This window comes from Rhinolophus sinicus, chromosome 3 (assembly GCF_057876585.1).
Source record: "Rhinolophus sinicus isolate RSI-liver-muscle chromosome 3, RSI-T2T, whole genome shotgun sequence".
NCBI classification, from domain to species: domain Eukaryota; kingdom Metazoa; phylum Chordata; class Mammalia; order Chiroptera; family Rhinolophidae; genus Rhinolophus; species Rhinolophus sinicus.
Window position 1 is genome coordinate 3,281,925 of NC_142503.1, and position 18,241 is coordinate 3,300,165.

An 18,241-nucleotide genomic window follows, 5' to 3' on the forward strand; every position below is an offset into this window, starting at 1 on the left:
AGCAGAGTTAGTTTCCTTCTTGAAGTGGAAGTCTAATAAGAAATTAGCCTGAGTATAGAGCATTGGTGGTGAAAATTGTTGCAATGTCCCGTGCAGAATCTCTGGAAGTTATAATCTATTGTGCAGGTATCCCCTAGCCTAGGAGAGGAAAGGAAGAAGGAAGGGAGGGAGGGAGGGAGGGAGGGAAAGTAAATTTTAATCTTTGAAATAGGGTGATTATGAAATAGGGTGATTATCTATTAAAAGATATAATACCCATTTCCATCTTTTGATTGTTCCTGGCAGAAAGTGTACATAAAAGTTGCCTGTAATAGGAGCTTCTCACATTGAACATCTGGTCGTATTATTCCATTTCACTTTTCCCCATAACGAGTTTGAGAAATCTACAGAAAAAACAAGTTACCTTCCTGGAAAAAGTGAAATGAACACTTTCAGAAAATGTGGCCTCTATATTTAAATATAACTAAGATAATTGCTATATTTGACCTTGGTGAAAAAATATGCTCCCTTCTCCATGCAGGATATGTTGTAAATCTGCATGAGAAAAATAAAAGGGCATAACTGCCTGTGCGTCTTTGATCATTCTTTCGGCGTCACTGTTTTAGCACGGCCCAAGCGACATGCCTCGCTGATCAGCCAAAGCCTGCGCAGGAATACAAGTACCCTGAGAAACTGCCGGGACAGTTATACGATGCGAACACACAGTGCAAGTGGCAATTCGGAGAGAAAGCCAAGCTCTGCATGCTGGATTTTAAAAAGGCAAGTGATTATTGGCCAGTGTTCAGTGCGATCTGCTTCATAAAGTTGTTTTATTCAGTGTAACTGACATTGATGTATTCTGCATGTATTGGGTACCTACCAAATGTCAAATCCTATATGGCAGGGCTGGTCCTATATAACAGGAAACACATGTTTTACTGGCAAAGAAAAAATGATGGTTGATACTGTTGTGGGTATCAGTTTTCATTTGAGAACAACGTGGCCTGTTAGGTCAGCTCTTGCTTTGTGATTTATCATGTGGGATCTCAGCAATAACTTCGGGTTGATGTAAGTTGCAAATTAATACTCTGAATTTTTTTTCGAATGGTATTAAGAACACAATGCCCCCCATTACCTTCCTCCAGTGTAAGCATGATTTACTATAAAGCAACAGCCTACCTAGAGCGTCTGATGATTACATTCCCCAAATGAAGAATTTATAAGAGAAGTTTCTCATAGGAGGTGCTATCTACTGTGTCAACCCTAGGGACATCCCCAGCGTGGTTTCCTGGTATAAATTCCTCATGTAACTCAGAGACTTGTGCTCTAGCTGCACAGGGGAACCGCAAAGGAAAACTACCCATAAATTAAATGAAAGTATCTCTTCTTGAGGCGTCTAGTTTATCACGGAGTTAAGAGGAAGGGAGACCAAAAAAAATGCAGTCCTCCAGAAACCAGCAAACATTTCCGAGTGCCCTGGGAGTATTCCCAATTTAAATCTAACGGCGATAATCTTTCTTCTAAACTCAAGTCTAGCTCCCGCAAAGATCACTTACAGCCTTGTGCCAGAACTGGGTTCTCATCTGCTCAGCTGGGCAGTGTCAGCTCAGACCAAGAATATACATCAGTCAGCAACAGCATGGATTCCCAACGGTCCGTTTCCCACGGGCAAAGTATGCGACTCCCCCCTAAGCACTTTTTGAGTGTTACTCTTCTGTGCATTAAGGAAAAGGAGAGTAAAACTAATGTTTTCTTTCCAATGTGGGAGTTTCTGCATCGTGCTTCTGGTTTCCACATCATTTTGCTCTGTGACTGTGGACTGTCATCCATGGTACCCTAGTGCCATCTGGAAAATACAGAAATTAGAAGCTAATGAGCATGTCTTTTTTTATTCTGGAGGAAATATTCACATGCAGAGAAATGCACTCATTTAAGGTGTAAACCTGGCATTTTTAACAAGTGAATTCACCCAAGGTACCGGCATCTCAATCAAGATAGGGCTTCTTCCCATAAAGCCAGAGTCCGCGTTTGTCCCCATCTGATCTGATTTTCAGCACCATAGTATGCTTTGCTTATTCTGAAATGTCATACTCATAATTGCCAATATTTCACCATTAAAGATGTTGTTAGCTGTTGGTAGTACATAGTTACCCGTTATTAAATTGAAGAAGTTCCTTTCGGTCCTAGATATTAAGCAATTTTACCACAAAAGTGTGTTGACTTTTGTCATATGTTTTATTCTGCATCTATTGATATAGTTATAGTGTTTTCCTCTTTTATTTTGTTAATGTGGTAGATTATACTGATAGGTTTTAATTTTGCTTTCATTGGTTTTTGAATAGTAAACCAACCTGCATTCCTAGGATCATTGGTCATAATCTAGTCCTCGTGTTTATATTTTGCTAATTTGATTTGTGAATATTTTGTTCAGGTTTTCTACATCCATGTTCTTGAGTGGTATTATTTAGAAATACTGCTTTCTTAGAATTGCCTTTCAAGAATTTTTATCAGAGTTATATTGTCCTCATCAAATGTGTCGAAAAGGTTCCCTACTCCTTTGTTTTCTCAAAGAGCTTGTATAGGATTGGTTTTATTTCTTCCTTAAATGTTTATTATAATTTACCAGTGACTTCTGTCTGTGGGAAGGTTTGTAATTACTAATTGAACTACACTAACATATATGGTTTATTTAGAAGAAACTCTTGCTAGACTGACCAAATTCACTGGACATTTAAAAAATAAAAATAAAAAGTGATACAAGAAGAGAGCTTTCCCAATACATTTCTCTGTCTTACCTATGTTATCGATGTTTCACCAAAAAATTGTCTGTAATATTTTCATTTATCCATTTAATGACCGTAAGAGCTATAGTGATATTTCCCCTTTCATTCCTAACAAAGATAAGGTGTTTATCTTCTTTCTCTTCATCAGTCCAGGTAGGAGTTTATCAGATTAATTAGTCCTTTCCAAAACATCAAATTTGGCTTTGTCATTTTTTTTTTTAATTGTTGAATTCTTTCCTGTTTCATTAAGTTCTGTTTTGTGTTTATTATACCCCAAGGCTTACTGTGTATTTATTTTTTCTTTTTTTAATTTTAAGGGATAAACTGGATGACTGATTTTAAAACTTTCTTCTTTTCCTAATATAATCATCTAACTGTATTTAATGCTATTCATTTCCAGCTAGGCAACATATTAGCTGTATCCTGAAAATGTTTACATGTTAGGCTTTTAATATTATTAGGTATTAAATATTTTATTATTTAAGTGGTGACCTCTTCTTTAACCAATGTATTATTTAGAAGTAATTATTTAATTGCCAAATAATTGGTGATTTTCTAGATAGGTTTTTAATTTTGATTTCTAATTTAGTTCAGTTTTCTTCAGTGAATATACTCGAGTATATTTTTTTTTTTTAAATTTATTGAAATGTATTTCATAGTCAAGCATTTGGTCTATCCTTGTCAACATTCAATGGGCACTTGGAATGAATATGAATTCTGCAGTGCTTGGGTATAGTGTTCTAGAAATATCTATCTTGTTGATTTGTTTGACATGTTATTTATATCTTCTATATTCTCCATGATATTTGCTACGTGTTAAACCAATTTTACGGATTTTGGAGCTGCATTTTTAGGTTTGCGCACATTTAGGATTGTTGTGTCTTTCTGACTCTTTCATTATTAAAATTGTCCTCCTGTATTGTTGGAAATGTTACTGTCTTGAATTCTACTTTACCTGATATTAACATAGCCGCATTAGCTTATTTAAAAATACTCTGCATGATATCCTTTTCTACCTTCTTTTAAAATCTCTATATCCTCCATTCTGTGACACTGCTGTCATCTGCCTGGGACAAAGTGCTCCCAGCACAGATTTGGGGCAAAGATGGCATTCACCTTATGATTTTCCCTTCTCTCCATGATCATGTCCTGTTGTCAGAGGTCTAAAACAGCCCATATATTTTGTCCAATTTTATAGTTTTTGTATGCAAAAAAATAACCCTGTTATCACAATGAAATATTGTGAACAGTAGAGGAAAAACTGAACAGTAAAGGAAAAACATTTTAAATTTAAAAAAAAAATCTTTTAAAATCAGAACATGTCAGCTGATTCCCTATGATGTAAAATTGTTCTTCAACATAAATAAATTTGATATATTTTGTTTTTATAAGTTAAATTCTACTTTTGCGGCCAGAATCACTAATATATTGAATTTCAATCCTAGATATCATGTAACAATTAGAGATTTTTTTTTTTTTTCCCCATGTGGACCGAAGCATCTCAGGGCATTTTCAATTATAAAATGTAGTGTTTTTGTTTTGTTGGTTTTTTTAAATGAACTCCTACTGAAATTTTATAAAAATGTGTCTATTTTCATTAGGTTGAAGTATAAAGACCAGTCAGTTTTCTGATGGGAGAATATAAAAGCATAAATTAGAAGCAAATTTCCCAGTTCCTAGGCCAGCACCTGTCACATAAGAACCACTTTATAAAAATTTGCTGAGCAGGGTAATTGATGGATGGATGGTACTTTAGAAAAGGGTGACCGGTTTTTAAGTCCCATATGCTATTTCATTTGAGAAGTTAATCTGTAGTGCAAGTGCACCTATCTGTTGGGTAAATGGACGTACATCTGGTGTATGTGCATGTATGTCTGCCTGCCTGTGCATAAATCCACACACGTATATGTCCATGGCTTTATATCCTATTATGATATCATTTGGAATTACATTTTCAATTTGTATTTTCGGCGAGTCTAACGAAATCATTTGAGAAAATGAATCTGGTGGCAATCTGTTCACAATATTGAAATGCTGCAATAAACTTGCAGCCCAATGCTCTGAAAATGTTGATTATATTTGGGGTCTTAGGTTGTGAAGTTAAACTTAACCAAGTCAGTATTACTGAAATGGGTCTTTGTAAACATAGCTCTTAAATTATGGGACAGAATAGGAAGTGAGAGCCTTCATTGAAGCTAGGATTCCTTAGCTGAAAAGATAAAAGCACGAGTGAGCTCTTTCCATGGGCTTCAACATTCTTCTTCCTGAGCATTAGTTATTATAATCATTGTGTCTTTAGCAAGTACCTGTTCTGCTTCTTCCACATTGCTTGGTGGCCTGACCCTGCAGTCTGAAATGCGAGCTGCCAGAATGGCTTTGAAATTCGATCACCTTAGTGTCCTGGGTTTGTTGTTAAATCAGGAGCTCTCCCCACACCCAGTATGTCTTACATTCCAACTCTCTAGCTCTAGAACCCTGATTTCAAAGGGTCTTTGTTGCAAAAGGACCCTGAAGTTTCATTAAGAATATAATGACCTATAACAACAATGCTTACTTTAATACAACCACTGCACGTTATGTCCAGACGTTAGCGACTAAGTCAAAGTATGATAAAGGGGAGAGCAAGTAATTAGTTTTTGGTTTTTCAGTCGTAGTTTAATTTTCATTTTATTATCTAATTCTCTGAAGTATTCATTTTTTTTTTTTGCCCTGGGATAGACTGTCACATTTTACCTGATGGCAATTACATCCATAGGGTACCCAGGTCTCGAATGTTTTTTGATATGTTGAAAAACAGTCACATGGATTATATGGTATTTCAAGGATCCTCTAACTCTGCGATCTGTTTCTGCCTGGAGGACTGGAACTGGGGATTGAGCGGCTTCAGGATGAGGCTGAATTGCACAGATAGCACAGGCAGGGCACAGACTTACTGGTGAGCTCATGCCTCGGTGAGTGGTGAGCTGCCTTTTGCCAGAAGCCTATATTTGAGAGCTTTGCACTTACAAAAGGTAAAAATGGTTGCCTTTAATGGTATCTTCAATGTGTATTTCTTCATTCTACAACATGCTCCAAAAAAGTGTAATGTGAGAATATTCTGAAATTGTCCGGAATGGTAAGAGTCTAGAGATAATATTTTCACATCATAAGGTAGCCCTCTTAAGCCATCCAAGATAGTTTTATGACCACAATTCTCTGGTCATTCTTAATTTCATTTTACACTAAAAATGCCCCTGCTCATTCTGTCCAGTTTCCACAGGCACAAACCAGCTGATATTCAACTCACTCAGAAAGCATTTCTTGAAAGCTAGCCAGATCCCAAGCACTGAGGACAAATATATACAAATAATTTAACGTTTTTAACACCATCTATTTCCTTTGTATGTCTTGCATAAACTTTGAAACAGTGCCATGAATTAGTGCCACCAGCTCCCTCAGGCCACGGCCATGGACTGGATGACCTCTGATTGTGCAGGAATCTCCTCATGCCCCTGAAGTGAGAAAGAAATGTGCACTGGTTTGGTGCCTGTTAGGTGCCAGGCCCTGAGTTGGGCCCTTTACCTGCAGCCACTTCATCTAGCCCCCAGTACCTCAAGGACACAGAAGGACATTGGGTCCCGCCTGCCCAGATCTGTCATGACCAATCCATATCAGATGTGCCTACCTTCTCAGAAGCCCAGCCTCTACTGGACTACCACATCCATCTCCCAGCTGACCTAACCACAGGGGCAGCTGCCACTTTCACATTCACCCATTCATCCATTCGTCCATCCATTCATCCATCCATCCATCCATCCATCCATCCATCCATCCATCCATCCACCCACCCACCCACCCATTCATCCATTCATCCATCCACCCATCTATTCATCCATGCATGCATTTGTTTATGTGTTCACACTCAATCTCCTGAATCTGTAGGTCTCTATGCCCCATCCGTCCATTCGGCTCCCATGAGCCACCACGCAAGTGCAGGAATGCCTACTCCACACCACTGTCCAGACTCCGGTTCTCATTCACCATATCACCACCCAGACATTGAGCCCCTGAGGAGTCTACAGGCTCTGGTTTCGGGGGAACTTTATTTATATCCTGGTTTGCTTTCACATTGTCACCCCTGCAGGCAAATCGAGCTTTCCATCTGTCTCTTTGGAGAGTTACAGACACTCAGGCCCTGCTTTTATGGTTCCTTGAGGTCTTCTTAAAGCTCTGATTTCTAAATGTTGTCCTGGCCAAGAGCAGAGCCTTCAACACTATACAACAATTGTTTTCTCAAGGGCCTGTCAGAAACAAAGCAGTCCAAGAATTGCTGTAGGTGCACCATTGTTGGTTTCATGCTGACACAGATGTGAGCCAGGCAAAGAACTAACCACAACATGACACATTTACCTTAGTAACACTTAATGATCCTGGTGGACTCACAAGAAAATGAAATGTAATGGTAGAGTGATTGCAACCATCGGAGGTTATTACGAATGCCTCAAAATAAAAGCAAATGGTACCCAAATTTTGGATACCCAATGGGATACAAACTTAAGACGTTGAAAGTTTACTTGTTAACAAACCAAGTTCCCAAAGGCTAAGTTATCCATGAGAAAAAGAAAAGAAAAATAAAATAAGGCTGTGTCTTTAACTAATACCTTAACTGCTAAATACATAATATAATGAAAATTAGGGAGGAGATTTCAGAACTAGTTTTATGAAGGTAAAGTTAATATGGGTGATTAAAAACAAAGCCCTTCATGAGATGACTCACATGATGCAAAAAGCTTTCATGTGAGCACGTCTTTTAACACCATTGAGACAGGGAATGAAAGCACAAATGCAGTGAGACGCCATCTTGGAAGCAGAACTACAAGAAAGTTTCCCTGTGTTGCATTTTCTTTATAATACAAGTCACCCAGTAGATGCAGCCATTAAATGTCTTGGGAAACAATGCAACACTTGTTCAAATATCCCAAATGGTTGTGCAGATAAGAAATATTTTTTATCACATGCAATTGAAGCTACCCTCAGCATTCTGGAAGGTTTAGTCATGTCATAAGTCTTACTAGTTGCTGTTTATTAAGATATTCCTTTGGGCTCAAAAGGACATCAAAGTGAAAATAACCCCTCACATTAGGAGAGACTTTATTGTGTATAAATCTCAGATCCTGTCTTATTTTACTGCCAAATTATACTCATGGGACTTCCTTCCTTTGCACATACCTTTTAATCCCTCTGCTTTGAAAGTCATAGCTTTCCTCCTGACAAACTCCTTGAGCTCAAGGTTGACTCACATCACATCTCCTCTGACTCCTCCCCTGAGGCCAAGCCTTTTCTCCTTTAGACAAGCTCACCATGCGTTTTGTTCTTCCCTCTGTAGGGGCACCTCTTCCCACACGCACCATATGGTGATTCCCAGCAAGTTTACTCCCATAAGACCAAGTTCAAGGGTAGGCCTGAGTCCTGTTCACTATGGAACGTCTTGCCTACCACGGTACCTGGCCTATTCCAATCCTTCATCAGAGGTTTGGGGATAGTGGATGGATGGCTGGGCCAGCTTTTGAAAATGGGGATTCAGACTTGGAGAAGATAGTGAAAAATGGGGTCAAGAATAAATTGCAACATGTTAGGTTTTATTATTTGTTAATTTTACTTTTTTGTAGTTTTCTGTAGTGACTCGATTAAGCATATTTTACTTTTTTAATTTAGAAAATATAATTTTGGTAAGTTTATGATGAATGAATACAAATAAAGTTTCAGAGATGGAATTAAGTTGAACCGTCTCACTCTATCATATGCGTCTACCGCTATGTAGATGTCAGCTTTTAATTTATATCGGTTTTTTCCTCTTAAATTTTTTAGTGATGATTTATCATAGATGTATGGACCATGTGTAATGCTAATAATCTCTTTTGCCTTTAGGATATCTGTAAAGCCCTGTGGTGCCACCGGATTGGAAGGAAATGTGAGACGAAATTTATGCCAGCCGCAGAAGGCACTGCTTGTGGGCATGACATGGTGAGATGCTACTCTTAGGCACGTGCATCATATCCAGATGTCAGTCTTTCAACCCAGGCGTCTCTCTTCCTCTGGCATTCATGCTTTGAGCCTGGTCTTTTTCATATATCTGTGCAGACCTACACTCATGTGAAAAGACCGTGGTTATATTGATACTATGAAGACGACTCCTTTCTCTCACTTTTCTGATTATATCGATGAGCTATCTAGAATTAATAGACATTGATGTTAGGCAAAGGTGACAGCTGAACTTGTTTAATAACGGGAAGATTAAACCCTCGGCCATGATTTAACCACGTAAAGACCCAGCACTAAGCAGTATTAAAGCCCCAGAGCATTGATCTGAAGACACTGGAGTAGACAGACCATTGTGATTCATGAAAAAGAGAGAGAGCTGTGGTAGGAAAAGAAGAAACACATCAGACAGCAAGTTCATTACTAACTGGGAGAGAATAATTTTGTCATTAAAACATAAAAGTGAGTTATCTTAACCCTCAAGAGTAATATCTTAATCCTTGATAATTATTTATTATCTTAATTATTGATAAAGATAGAAAAATGTTGGACCCACAATATTACTAACCATTTTCGCTCTATATATCTGACGTTTTTAGTGATACTAATGCATATGAAAGAGAAATACGTGTCTAAATATTACTGATCTACTATGTTTAAATTCCAAAGTAAATATGTCACTCCTAAATGTAAGCATAGACAGAAAGGATTAAAATGTCAATGAGCAATGCTAATGCAGGCTTTTCAGTGAAGTTATTGCATCTCTGACTGAGGAAACAAAGGGAAATAAGGTAAACTTACCCGAGACTAGCACCTAGCAGCCATTCACTCTACATGTTCATATGTTTTATTTTCAATCTCTCACAGGGTATGAGATTGATATTTAAATCCTTCTAGTGATATAGGCAGCAGAGTAATTAAATCAATCCACAACCAAAAAAATGTAATAAAAATGCTTTCAGTTTCTTGAAAGAAAAGGATCTGCTGAGGTACCACAATGTGAAAACACCAATTGTCGCAGGACGCCAGGGAGCTTATCTGAATGTGAAGCTGAAGATAACTGTGACTTTTCTGATCATAATTGATTAAAATGTATTCTTCTGGTGATAGTTTGCAAAATTATGCCTTTTCCTTGAAAGATTGGTGGCCATCCATTGTTGCCCTCAGCTCTTCACAGACATGACGCGTGTGGCTCTCTGGTGTCCTGCTGTCTTTGTGTTCATCAGCTATGTTTTTCCAAGGGCGACCTCCTCTCTTCTCTGCAATTCTCTCCTTTAGCTCACGGAGGCCCTGTCAGGAGGCCATGTCACTGGGCTGAGAGGGGCAGGACTTTGGGACTTTGTTCTGTCACTTGGGCTGAGGGCAGGTGGTAATGAAGGAGACTTTTTTTTTTCTAGCTTATAGGAAAGAATCAAAGGATTGAATGGTTGAAGCTTCAGTCCTCAGAATTACTTATGTCTTTAAATTCAATTTTTCTTCCTTAAATAATATTAAATTGAACCATTTGAAGTTGCCATTTTTGTGTGGCAAGACTGGTCAAACATCAATGATTTAATATGTTTCAGTCCAATACATCCATTAATAATTGAAGTATTCTTATTTTTCTTTTATAAAAGCAGCACTTTTTTTCTCTCGGAACATGAGGTGGCTCTACCTTGGCCCACCTCTCACCCCAGCCCACAGGCAAGGCCCTGCTGATTCACGTGGGCCCGTGATGAGGGACAAGCAACTCGCTTCCCTCCTCCCAACAGATGGCCTGGTCTTTATCTAAGAACCTCACAGTCTACAGCAAACCACAGGTGGAAAAGCCAACTCCACTGAACACAGTGTGAGATCTTGTGCAGCCATTACGTGGGGTAGAAGTGAAGAAGCCATGCGATGTTACCTTAAATTCACAGGAGGAGCACTTCACCTGAGAAAGGGGAGCTGATAGCATCTCCAGCCCTGTTGGGACAGACAAGCCCTGTGTGGGTTGTTTCATCTCCTCGGAAAGCCATGTGACCTCTGACATGCACCGGTTACAGCCCCCAGGCTTTGAGCCCAGGTGCCTTGGAGTGAAAGCACAGCACACTGGGCAGAAATGACAAGGTGTTGAGTCACATGGAACCCCCAGCTGGACTTATGCACCTAAGACTGAGTCTGTGCCGAAAATGCAATGTGAAAAGCACATTGTTTTCAGGAGAGGTTAGCGTCCACTTCCTTGAGAGATGAACAATCGGGCTGAACAACCGAGCAAGCAACACTACTTCATTCAACATCTTAAGTTCCAGCGGCTCAGGAATTAGAAATGATTCTTCTACTTATCTTCCCTTTACGTGAATGTATGGAAAGATGCTAGGTTTGGAAAGACGAAAGAAGCATCCTTGAACGTATTTGTAGGATGTGCTACTAGAGAGTAGGGATGTTAATGTTTGCACATTTTACCAGACTCCCTACGACTGGGCACTACAATACTGATGACCCACTTTTCTGTCCCTGAGTCATATCAACGTCTTTTTCTTTTTTTTAACATTTAGTGGTGCCGTGGAGGGCAGTGTGTGAAATACGGTGACCAAGGCCCCAAGCCTACCCATGGCCATTGGTCAGACTGGTCTTCCTGGTCACCATGCTCCAGGACCTGTGGAGGAGGGGTGTCCCACAGAGATCGCCTCTGCACTAATCCCAGGTAAGCCCGTCTGGACTTCCCTCCTCCCGACTGGGCAGGCCTCTGCTAGGAGCCTTCCACACCACACCTGGGCCTCAACTCAGGCCCACTCATTCAGCGCTTCCTGTATGATTGTAGGAAACACTAAGTAGGAAAGGCATTTCATGTAAGCATTCCTTAAACAATGACATCCCTTTGATAAAATGTAAGATGCTTGTAACTACCAGGCTATAGCAAACGATAACAGACCCAACAGTGATAGTCCAGAATCGGACGCTAACCATATGTACTTGAAAAGCCACGGATCTGCCTAAAATAAAGAAAGAAATCATAAGAAAAGTATAGAGAACACAAATGAATAAAATCAACAAGAGTGATTCTTTCATGCGGAAAAAAACTTAGTTTTTCATCAAATACATTTACCTGTACAAGTGTTTTCATTGTGACCACCTGTTAGAAGGCGGGAATGTTAAAAGTAATCACCGGTGCTGTGGAGTGAACGGATTTCTAAATCCTCCTTCTGCCCCTAGGTTTGTTTAATGTGCAAGTCATGTTGCCTTTGTTTAGGCCTGTATTTAACCTGTGAGACCCAGTAGGTTCCCTGAATCGACAGGGTGCTCTCTGCTGGGGTGACCACATGAATTTTAGTGGGGGTGAGCATGGGACATTTGCCATCAGTGCCAACCAGCAGATGTGACTGGTTCTCCTGACCCAATCTGGTATCCCGGCCTTGTTGCAGGAAGCTGGTAGTGGAAAGAAGCAGAGTAGTTGAATTTCAAAAGTTCTGCTTTCTATCCCCTGTGCAATTCTGGGACAGCCACCCTCTGTGAGCCAGCCCCCACTTTATGAGATTCTGAGAGCAACAGTGCTTACCCTGACTTCTGCAGAGGGATGCTGGGAGGTGGCCATGAAAAAATACATGCAAAGCCACTTACTTTCCATATTCTAACCTCTTCTACCAGCATTGTAAATAGTACACTTAACAGAAAAGGAGGATGCTGCCCATGTCATTAATATGTAAGGAAATGCCAGCGTCTACTGAGAAATGCACCTTTCTTATTTGGTCTCTGTAAATTATTTCACATTATCTGCCCCATATCTCCAATAAGCCTCATTTTAAGGAAAGGGTGATTAGCTATTAAAATGTAAGGTTTCTAACTGCAAAATATGCGTTCCAGACCGTCGCATGGAGGGAAGTTTTGTGAGGGCTCCACTCGCACTCTAAAGCTTTGCAACAGGCAGAGATGTGCCCACGATAGCGTTGACTTCCGTGCCCTGCAGTGTGCAGAATACAATAGCAAGCGGTTCCGAGGGTGGCACTACAAGTGGAAACCTTACACTCAAGTGGAAGGTAAATCCCAAACCCCACTTTCTAGCGATAGCCTCATACTTTATTATCTTTCCTCTAAACAATGATGTGATTGATGGTTTGCTTACTCTCCAGTTGGAGACCTCTATATGAGGTCAATGTCACAGATTCTTATTTGGGAGTTGGTTTAATTCTGCCTGCACCATGGCCACTGGAATCTTATCTTGACCAGCTGTGAGGTCAAAAATTAACAAGCCCAATAGAGAACATGGACATAATACCTTGAAATCTTCAAAGAAGTGACAAAAAAATCAAAATATGTGTTTTTATTGATAATGAAACGATGTTTATTTTTTAATTACAAATCACAGTAGTTGATGGTGATGTTGCTATAATCATATCACCCATTGAACACTTATAATTGCCAAAGAATGAAAAAAAAAAACACTTTAGTATCTTCTGAAAAAATCAGATCGTTTTCAAGTGTACTATATTAGAAAGTCTTGACCTTAAACTATAAACCCAGACTTGTATTTGTACCATATGTAAAATTTTACTCTCCAGTTGGAGAGGAATATATATTATTCGTATGATTATAGTAACCTCAACTTGGTAGGTGAAGTGGCAAAATTTAAGAATAAATCAGAGAACATCTAATCATCTCGTTCTTTAAAACTGGGAATATTGTCCAAGCAACATTAGGAAGATTCATAAATTGGACCTTCTCATCTGCCAGTCACTTTCACTATCCCAATATATATATATATAATATTTCATGATGAGAGGTTTATGGTGTTAGTGAATTCTGAGAGAAAATTGTAAGTGGTTTTATACAAAGCATTTTTTGGTTCTGTTTTAACTCTTAATCTCAGTAAAAATTAAGTGAGAATTAAATAGGCAGGAGGAAAAAGTAGGAAGAACTTCAAAATTGGGGTCAAAAATGTGTGTGCTATTCCTGACTTTTCTAGTCTTCAGTAAATATATTCATTAATTACGGAAGCACATACTAAGTTTGATTCTTAGAATTATTCAGTTGGGTCTCTTACCTTGCACAATAAAGAAAATTTTTATAAATGAAAACCCCTAAGGCAGAAAATATTTTCATCATTAATTGTCCCCTTCTTACCAAGAAAAGGAAAAAAGGTTGTGGGAGGGAGGGAAGGTTCCTACAAAAGTCCATATTAACTATGTGAATCACAGACCCTTAAAATGGATTAGCAAGAGAGGAACGGAACTTTATCTTCTAATCTTAAAAATATAATGATATCCATATTCTCCGTGTATCGGTATTTTTTGACAACCCTTTATATTTGTAGAAAATGTTTTTCTCTGGAGATTTCATCTAACTAAAAATGAGTCCCTTTATCAATTTAAAAATATGTATTTCTTCAACTGTATTAGCTGTTAAGAAACTTAGTAATTATTTTAATTATTGTATTACATTTCATTTGTAAGAATTTTGCATATTGTAATAAAATGGTAGTGACTTTTTGCATTTCTACAAGAGAATAATTGTACTAGTAGAATAGTGGACAATAATGCTGTAGTTTAAGTCAACAAATGTTTATTGAATGCCTACTATGTGCCAACAACGGTGTAAAGAATAAAGACCAGTAAAGAACAGAGTAGAGTAAAAATTAATAGTGAAGCTTAAAAAAATAATAATAAATTAAAGGGGAAAAATCACAAATTTAATGAAGCAACCGTACAGAATTGTCTTTGTACTGTATTATTGTGTGGGAGTTATTTTATGGGCAAGAAAGAAAAAAAAAAGTCTATCTAAAACTTAGAGCAAAAATGATCAGAGCTTAAGTATCTTTCTTATTTGTGTTTGTGTGTGTATTTTTTTTAAAGATCAGGACTTATGCAAACTCTACTGTATCGCAGAAGGATTTGATTTCTTCTTTTCTTTGTCAAATAAAGTCAAAGATGGGACTCCATGCTCGGAGGATAGCCGTAATGTTTGTATAGATGGGATATGTGAGGTAATAATGATCGTTCATTCATTCAACAAACATCCCCAGACAGCCCACTTTGTGCCAGGCATCCTGTGAGGGGCTAGCGGGACCAGACATTTAAAACAAGCCCTTTCCCTCCAAGTGACGGCCCAGTGGGGGGAAGCCAGAGGGACACGTACTGAGACACACCGTGGTTTGTTGCAGTGGAGGTGTGTGCAGAGCATGGGGGGAAGGGAAGAGCTGATTCTCTCTTAGACGTGGATCTGGGATATTTGCAGGGCTCCTTGGAGAAGGGAGCTTCTGAGCTAGATTGAAAAGGGTGAGTTGAAATAGGGGTGTTGGGAAGACAGACAAGGGAACAGGACACTATAAGAAAGCATGGGTTGACAGGAACCGATTCAGTCCTCAGAGTACCCGAAAGGCAAGCATGGGCTGTGGGATGCTGAAGGAGGTGAATTGGGAGGGAGAGGCTTTCCTAGGGCCATCTGCCGCCTGAATGAGGAGTTTTCATCCTTGTGTCCCTGTAGAGCAGGTACTGGGATTGGGTACAAGAGGAGTGGCAGGGTCAGGCAACAGTAGCTGGGAGGTGGCATGGAGAGTAAATGAAGGCAGGGACAGCTCAGAGCCTAGAGGCCACGTTGCAGCTATTGTAGGCGTCTCTGAAAGGTCTATAGCCTCAGCTTCTGTTGGAGAAAAGGGCTTAGGAGACGGGATGGGGAAGACTTGGTGGCTAAGTGACCATAACACTTTGAGCTTGTTGACATGTGCTGAAGTAAGATGTGGAAAGAATCTCATTATAAACAAAGTGAAGGTGTGACCAGATCAAGCACACCATATGTAACTAATGGGTTTTCAATGAAGATATTACTCAATATTCTTTTTCACTGGAGTCCAAAGACCTCGGTCCTACCTCGTGTTTTCTCTAAGTTGTATGACCGTTGAGCCAGTGGAACCATCCACTGAGACTCTCATTATTTAATTTAATTTAAATAATGCATTAAATTAAATGCCTAATTTAATGCATACAAATTAGGCTGGATGATTTATTAAGATCTCTGTCAGCTTTCAAATGCTCAAATCTCTACACATTTTGTCTAATTATTAATTGATTTATTAAATATTTCGTTATTTTCAGCTATTTTTGATGATACAGTAGTGCGATTTATCAGTAATTCTAAAATCCAAAAAAAATTATGAAATGGAAAGTTGGTTTGGCTGCAAATTATAAGCTGACCTGAATTTGTTTGGTGGCAAAAAAAAGTGCCCTGAACTGATTAGAGACTATTTGTCAGTTTTGTTTTTCCCACTTAGTATGAAGATGTAGGTGCTTTGTTATAGAAACGTCATTGCTATCCTAGACCCGGCTGGGACTTCCATATTCCATGCATAATATGTTAATTACCTTCCTAAAATCCTAAAATCTCTGAAATGCATCTGACCCCAAGGATTACAAGCAAGTGATGGTGGACTATAGTTATTTCATTTCTGAAGAGTCTTTGTTTTACATCTGTAGACTATACGCTTTGTGAAGGAATGTAAAACTAGGAAGCATTGTAGAAATTCTAAGGAGTTCCTAAAATTCTAAGACAGTGACCACATAAGCCCTTTATGTAATTTACTGCTGGAAATAATTTCCATGTGGCCTGTGTTACTTCTTTGCCATTGAACAAGGGGATTCCAAAGACCATGGCATATTCCAGTGGACCCTCTTGAGGACACATTGCTTGTCATTGTGCTAAGTGCTTTACATCACTCCAAAATTGACCCATGTCTCCAACATGACAACCTGATAGAGTTAACTCAGAGCTCAGGATAGGACAACCATGTAGCAATACTGAAGAGTTCAGGTTATGTCTGACGTTTAAAGTTTTCCTACTTTGGCTCTGAAGAGTAGAACTGCAGTCTTGCTGTGCACATACTGGGTATCCAATAAAGATTTGTGAACTCCCCTGTGTTGGTGAAATTGTCAACCATAGGGGGAAGAGGCTTCCTGCTTGAGGTTTGTGACTTGGCTCTTATGGTCTTTTCTTTCATGAATGACATGTGACCTCATGGGTCCTCCAGAGAGTTGGGTGTGACGACATCCTTGGGTCCAATGCCCTTGAAGACTCTTGTGGTGTGTGCAAGGGGAATAACTCAGACTGCACGACACACAAAGGCCTCTATGCCAAGGACCACGGCACCAACCGTGAGTATGGGGCCGCTGTCGGCGGGGGCTGAGCAGAGAGGACCGCAAAGGGACCCGCTGGGTGGGAAGAACTCAGAGTGGGATGAAAACAGCAGGTGTTAACTGTTCCCACAAGTCTGACACCTGCCTCTTTTCCTGCCTGCTTCTGAAGCCTTTTGTTTGGGTTGGCAATGGTTGCTAGGTTACTTAAATTAGAATGGTCCTCAGGAGTAGTGAAAATTACAAAAGCTCTGCTCTGATTAAAAAAAAAAAAAAGGAGACGAAGAAGAAGTCATGTACAGAACTATTGTACCTCATTGCCAACCAGATCTTCTCTTTCAAATGTGGATTCTGACTGTGGAGGTGGAGTACGGAGGGAGCTGAGGGATTGGCCCTGTCCTTATTGAATGAAATGCTTCATTCTCCCCCATCCGTTTGCTTTAATCTAGAGTATTACCACATGGTCACCATTCCTTCTGGAGCCCGGAGTATTCGCATCTCTGAATTGAACGTTTCTACCTCCTACATCGCTGTACGCAATGCCCTCAAAACGTACTACCTAAATGGACACTGGACCGTGGACTGGCCCGGACGCTACAAGTTCTCAGGCACTGCCTTCGAGTACCGGCGGTCTTACAGGGAGCCGGAGAGCTTGACTTCTGCAGGGCCAACCAACGAAACTCTGGTCGTGGAGGTACACTCCAGCTTCATGGTGTCTGGGGCTCGGACTCTGGGGTCTTCTGGCGTTTCTGTAGGTTCAAAGCTCTGGGTGTCATTTTAAGTCCGCAGAAGCACGTTTGCAATTAGATAATGTGTAGAAACAAGACTGGTCACTACCTGGGCTGAATGGAGTAGTGGACTTGTTTTCATCGTCTTTCACTTCTCGGGGCATGATTGAGTTTGTGTTTCCACACAACTTGTAGTTCCCACGTTGGGGTCTTTATCAGTCAGTGTTTCACTCCTGTACACTCTGTGGCTGTGAGAGGCATCTGTGTGGGGCTCTGGCCGTGCCTGCCATTTGGGTGTTGTCCTTATTCCACCAAGTCCTGGAAAACAGGAGTAAGATGGGAACCAGAACCAGAACCGAGGCCCCAGCTGTGCCATCACATCAGCCCCAGGGTCCAGCAGGGGTGCCCCACAACCACCTCCTGACCTTCTGTTTTCTACCCACAACCGCACCAGCTTACGTGATACAGTCAGGCTTCTTCTGACAACATGATTGATCCCCATGGGCAGATGGCAGCGGCAGGCAATGGACATGCGAACTCCCCACCTTTTCATTAAAGAAAAGTACTTGGCTCAGAAGTTGCCCCTCGGCCCACAGCTAGGCCTGCAGATGTGACCCACCCAGATGCCCCACCTGCTCTCTGGGCCGGGCAGCTG

At 40.1% G+C, this 18,241-nt stretch overlaps 1 protein-coding gene across 1 annotated transcript in view; it reads left to right on the forward strand.

Annotated features, from left to right (window-relative positions):
- ADAMTS16 (ADAM metallopeptidase with thrombospondin type 1 motif 16) overlaps nucleotides 1–18,241 on the forward strand; it is a 132,508-nt gene that overhangs the window by 67,473 nt on the left and 46,794 nt on the right. The window contains exons 10-16 of the mRNA XM_019743385.3: nucleotides 606–759; nucleotides 8,670–8,765; nucleotides 11,297–11,445; nucleotides 12,603–12,775; nucleotides 14,588–14,718; nucleotides 16,756–16,879; nucleotides 17,308–17,552. Of these exons, the coding sequence (XP_019598944.3) occupies nucleotides 606–759; nucleotides 8,670–8,765; nucleotides 11,297–11,445; nucleotides 12,603–12,775; nucleotides 14,588–14,718; nucleotides 16,756–16,879; nucleotides 17,308–17,552 (1,072 nt within the window). The remainder of the gene's footprint in view (nucleotides 1–605; nucleotides 760–8,669; nucleotides 8,766–11,296; nucleotides 11,446–12,602; nucleotides 12,776–14,587; nucleotides 14,719–16,755; nucleotides 16,880–17,307; nucleotides 17,553–18,241) is intronic.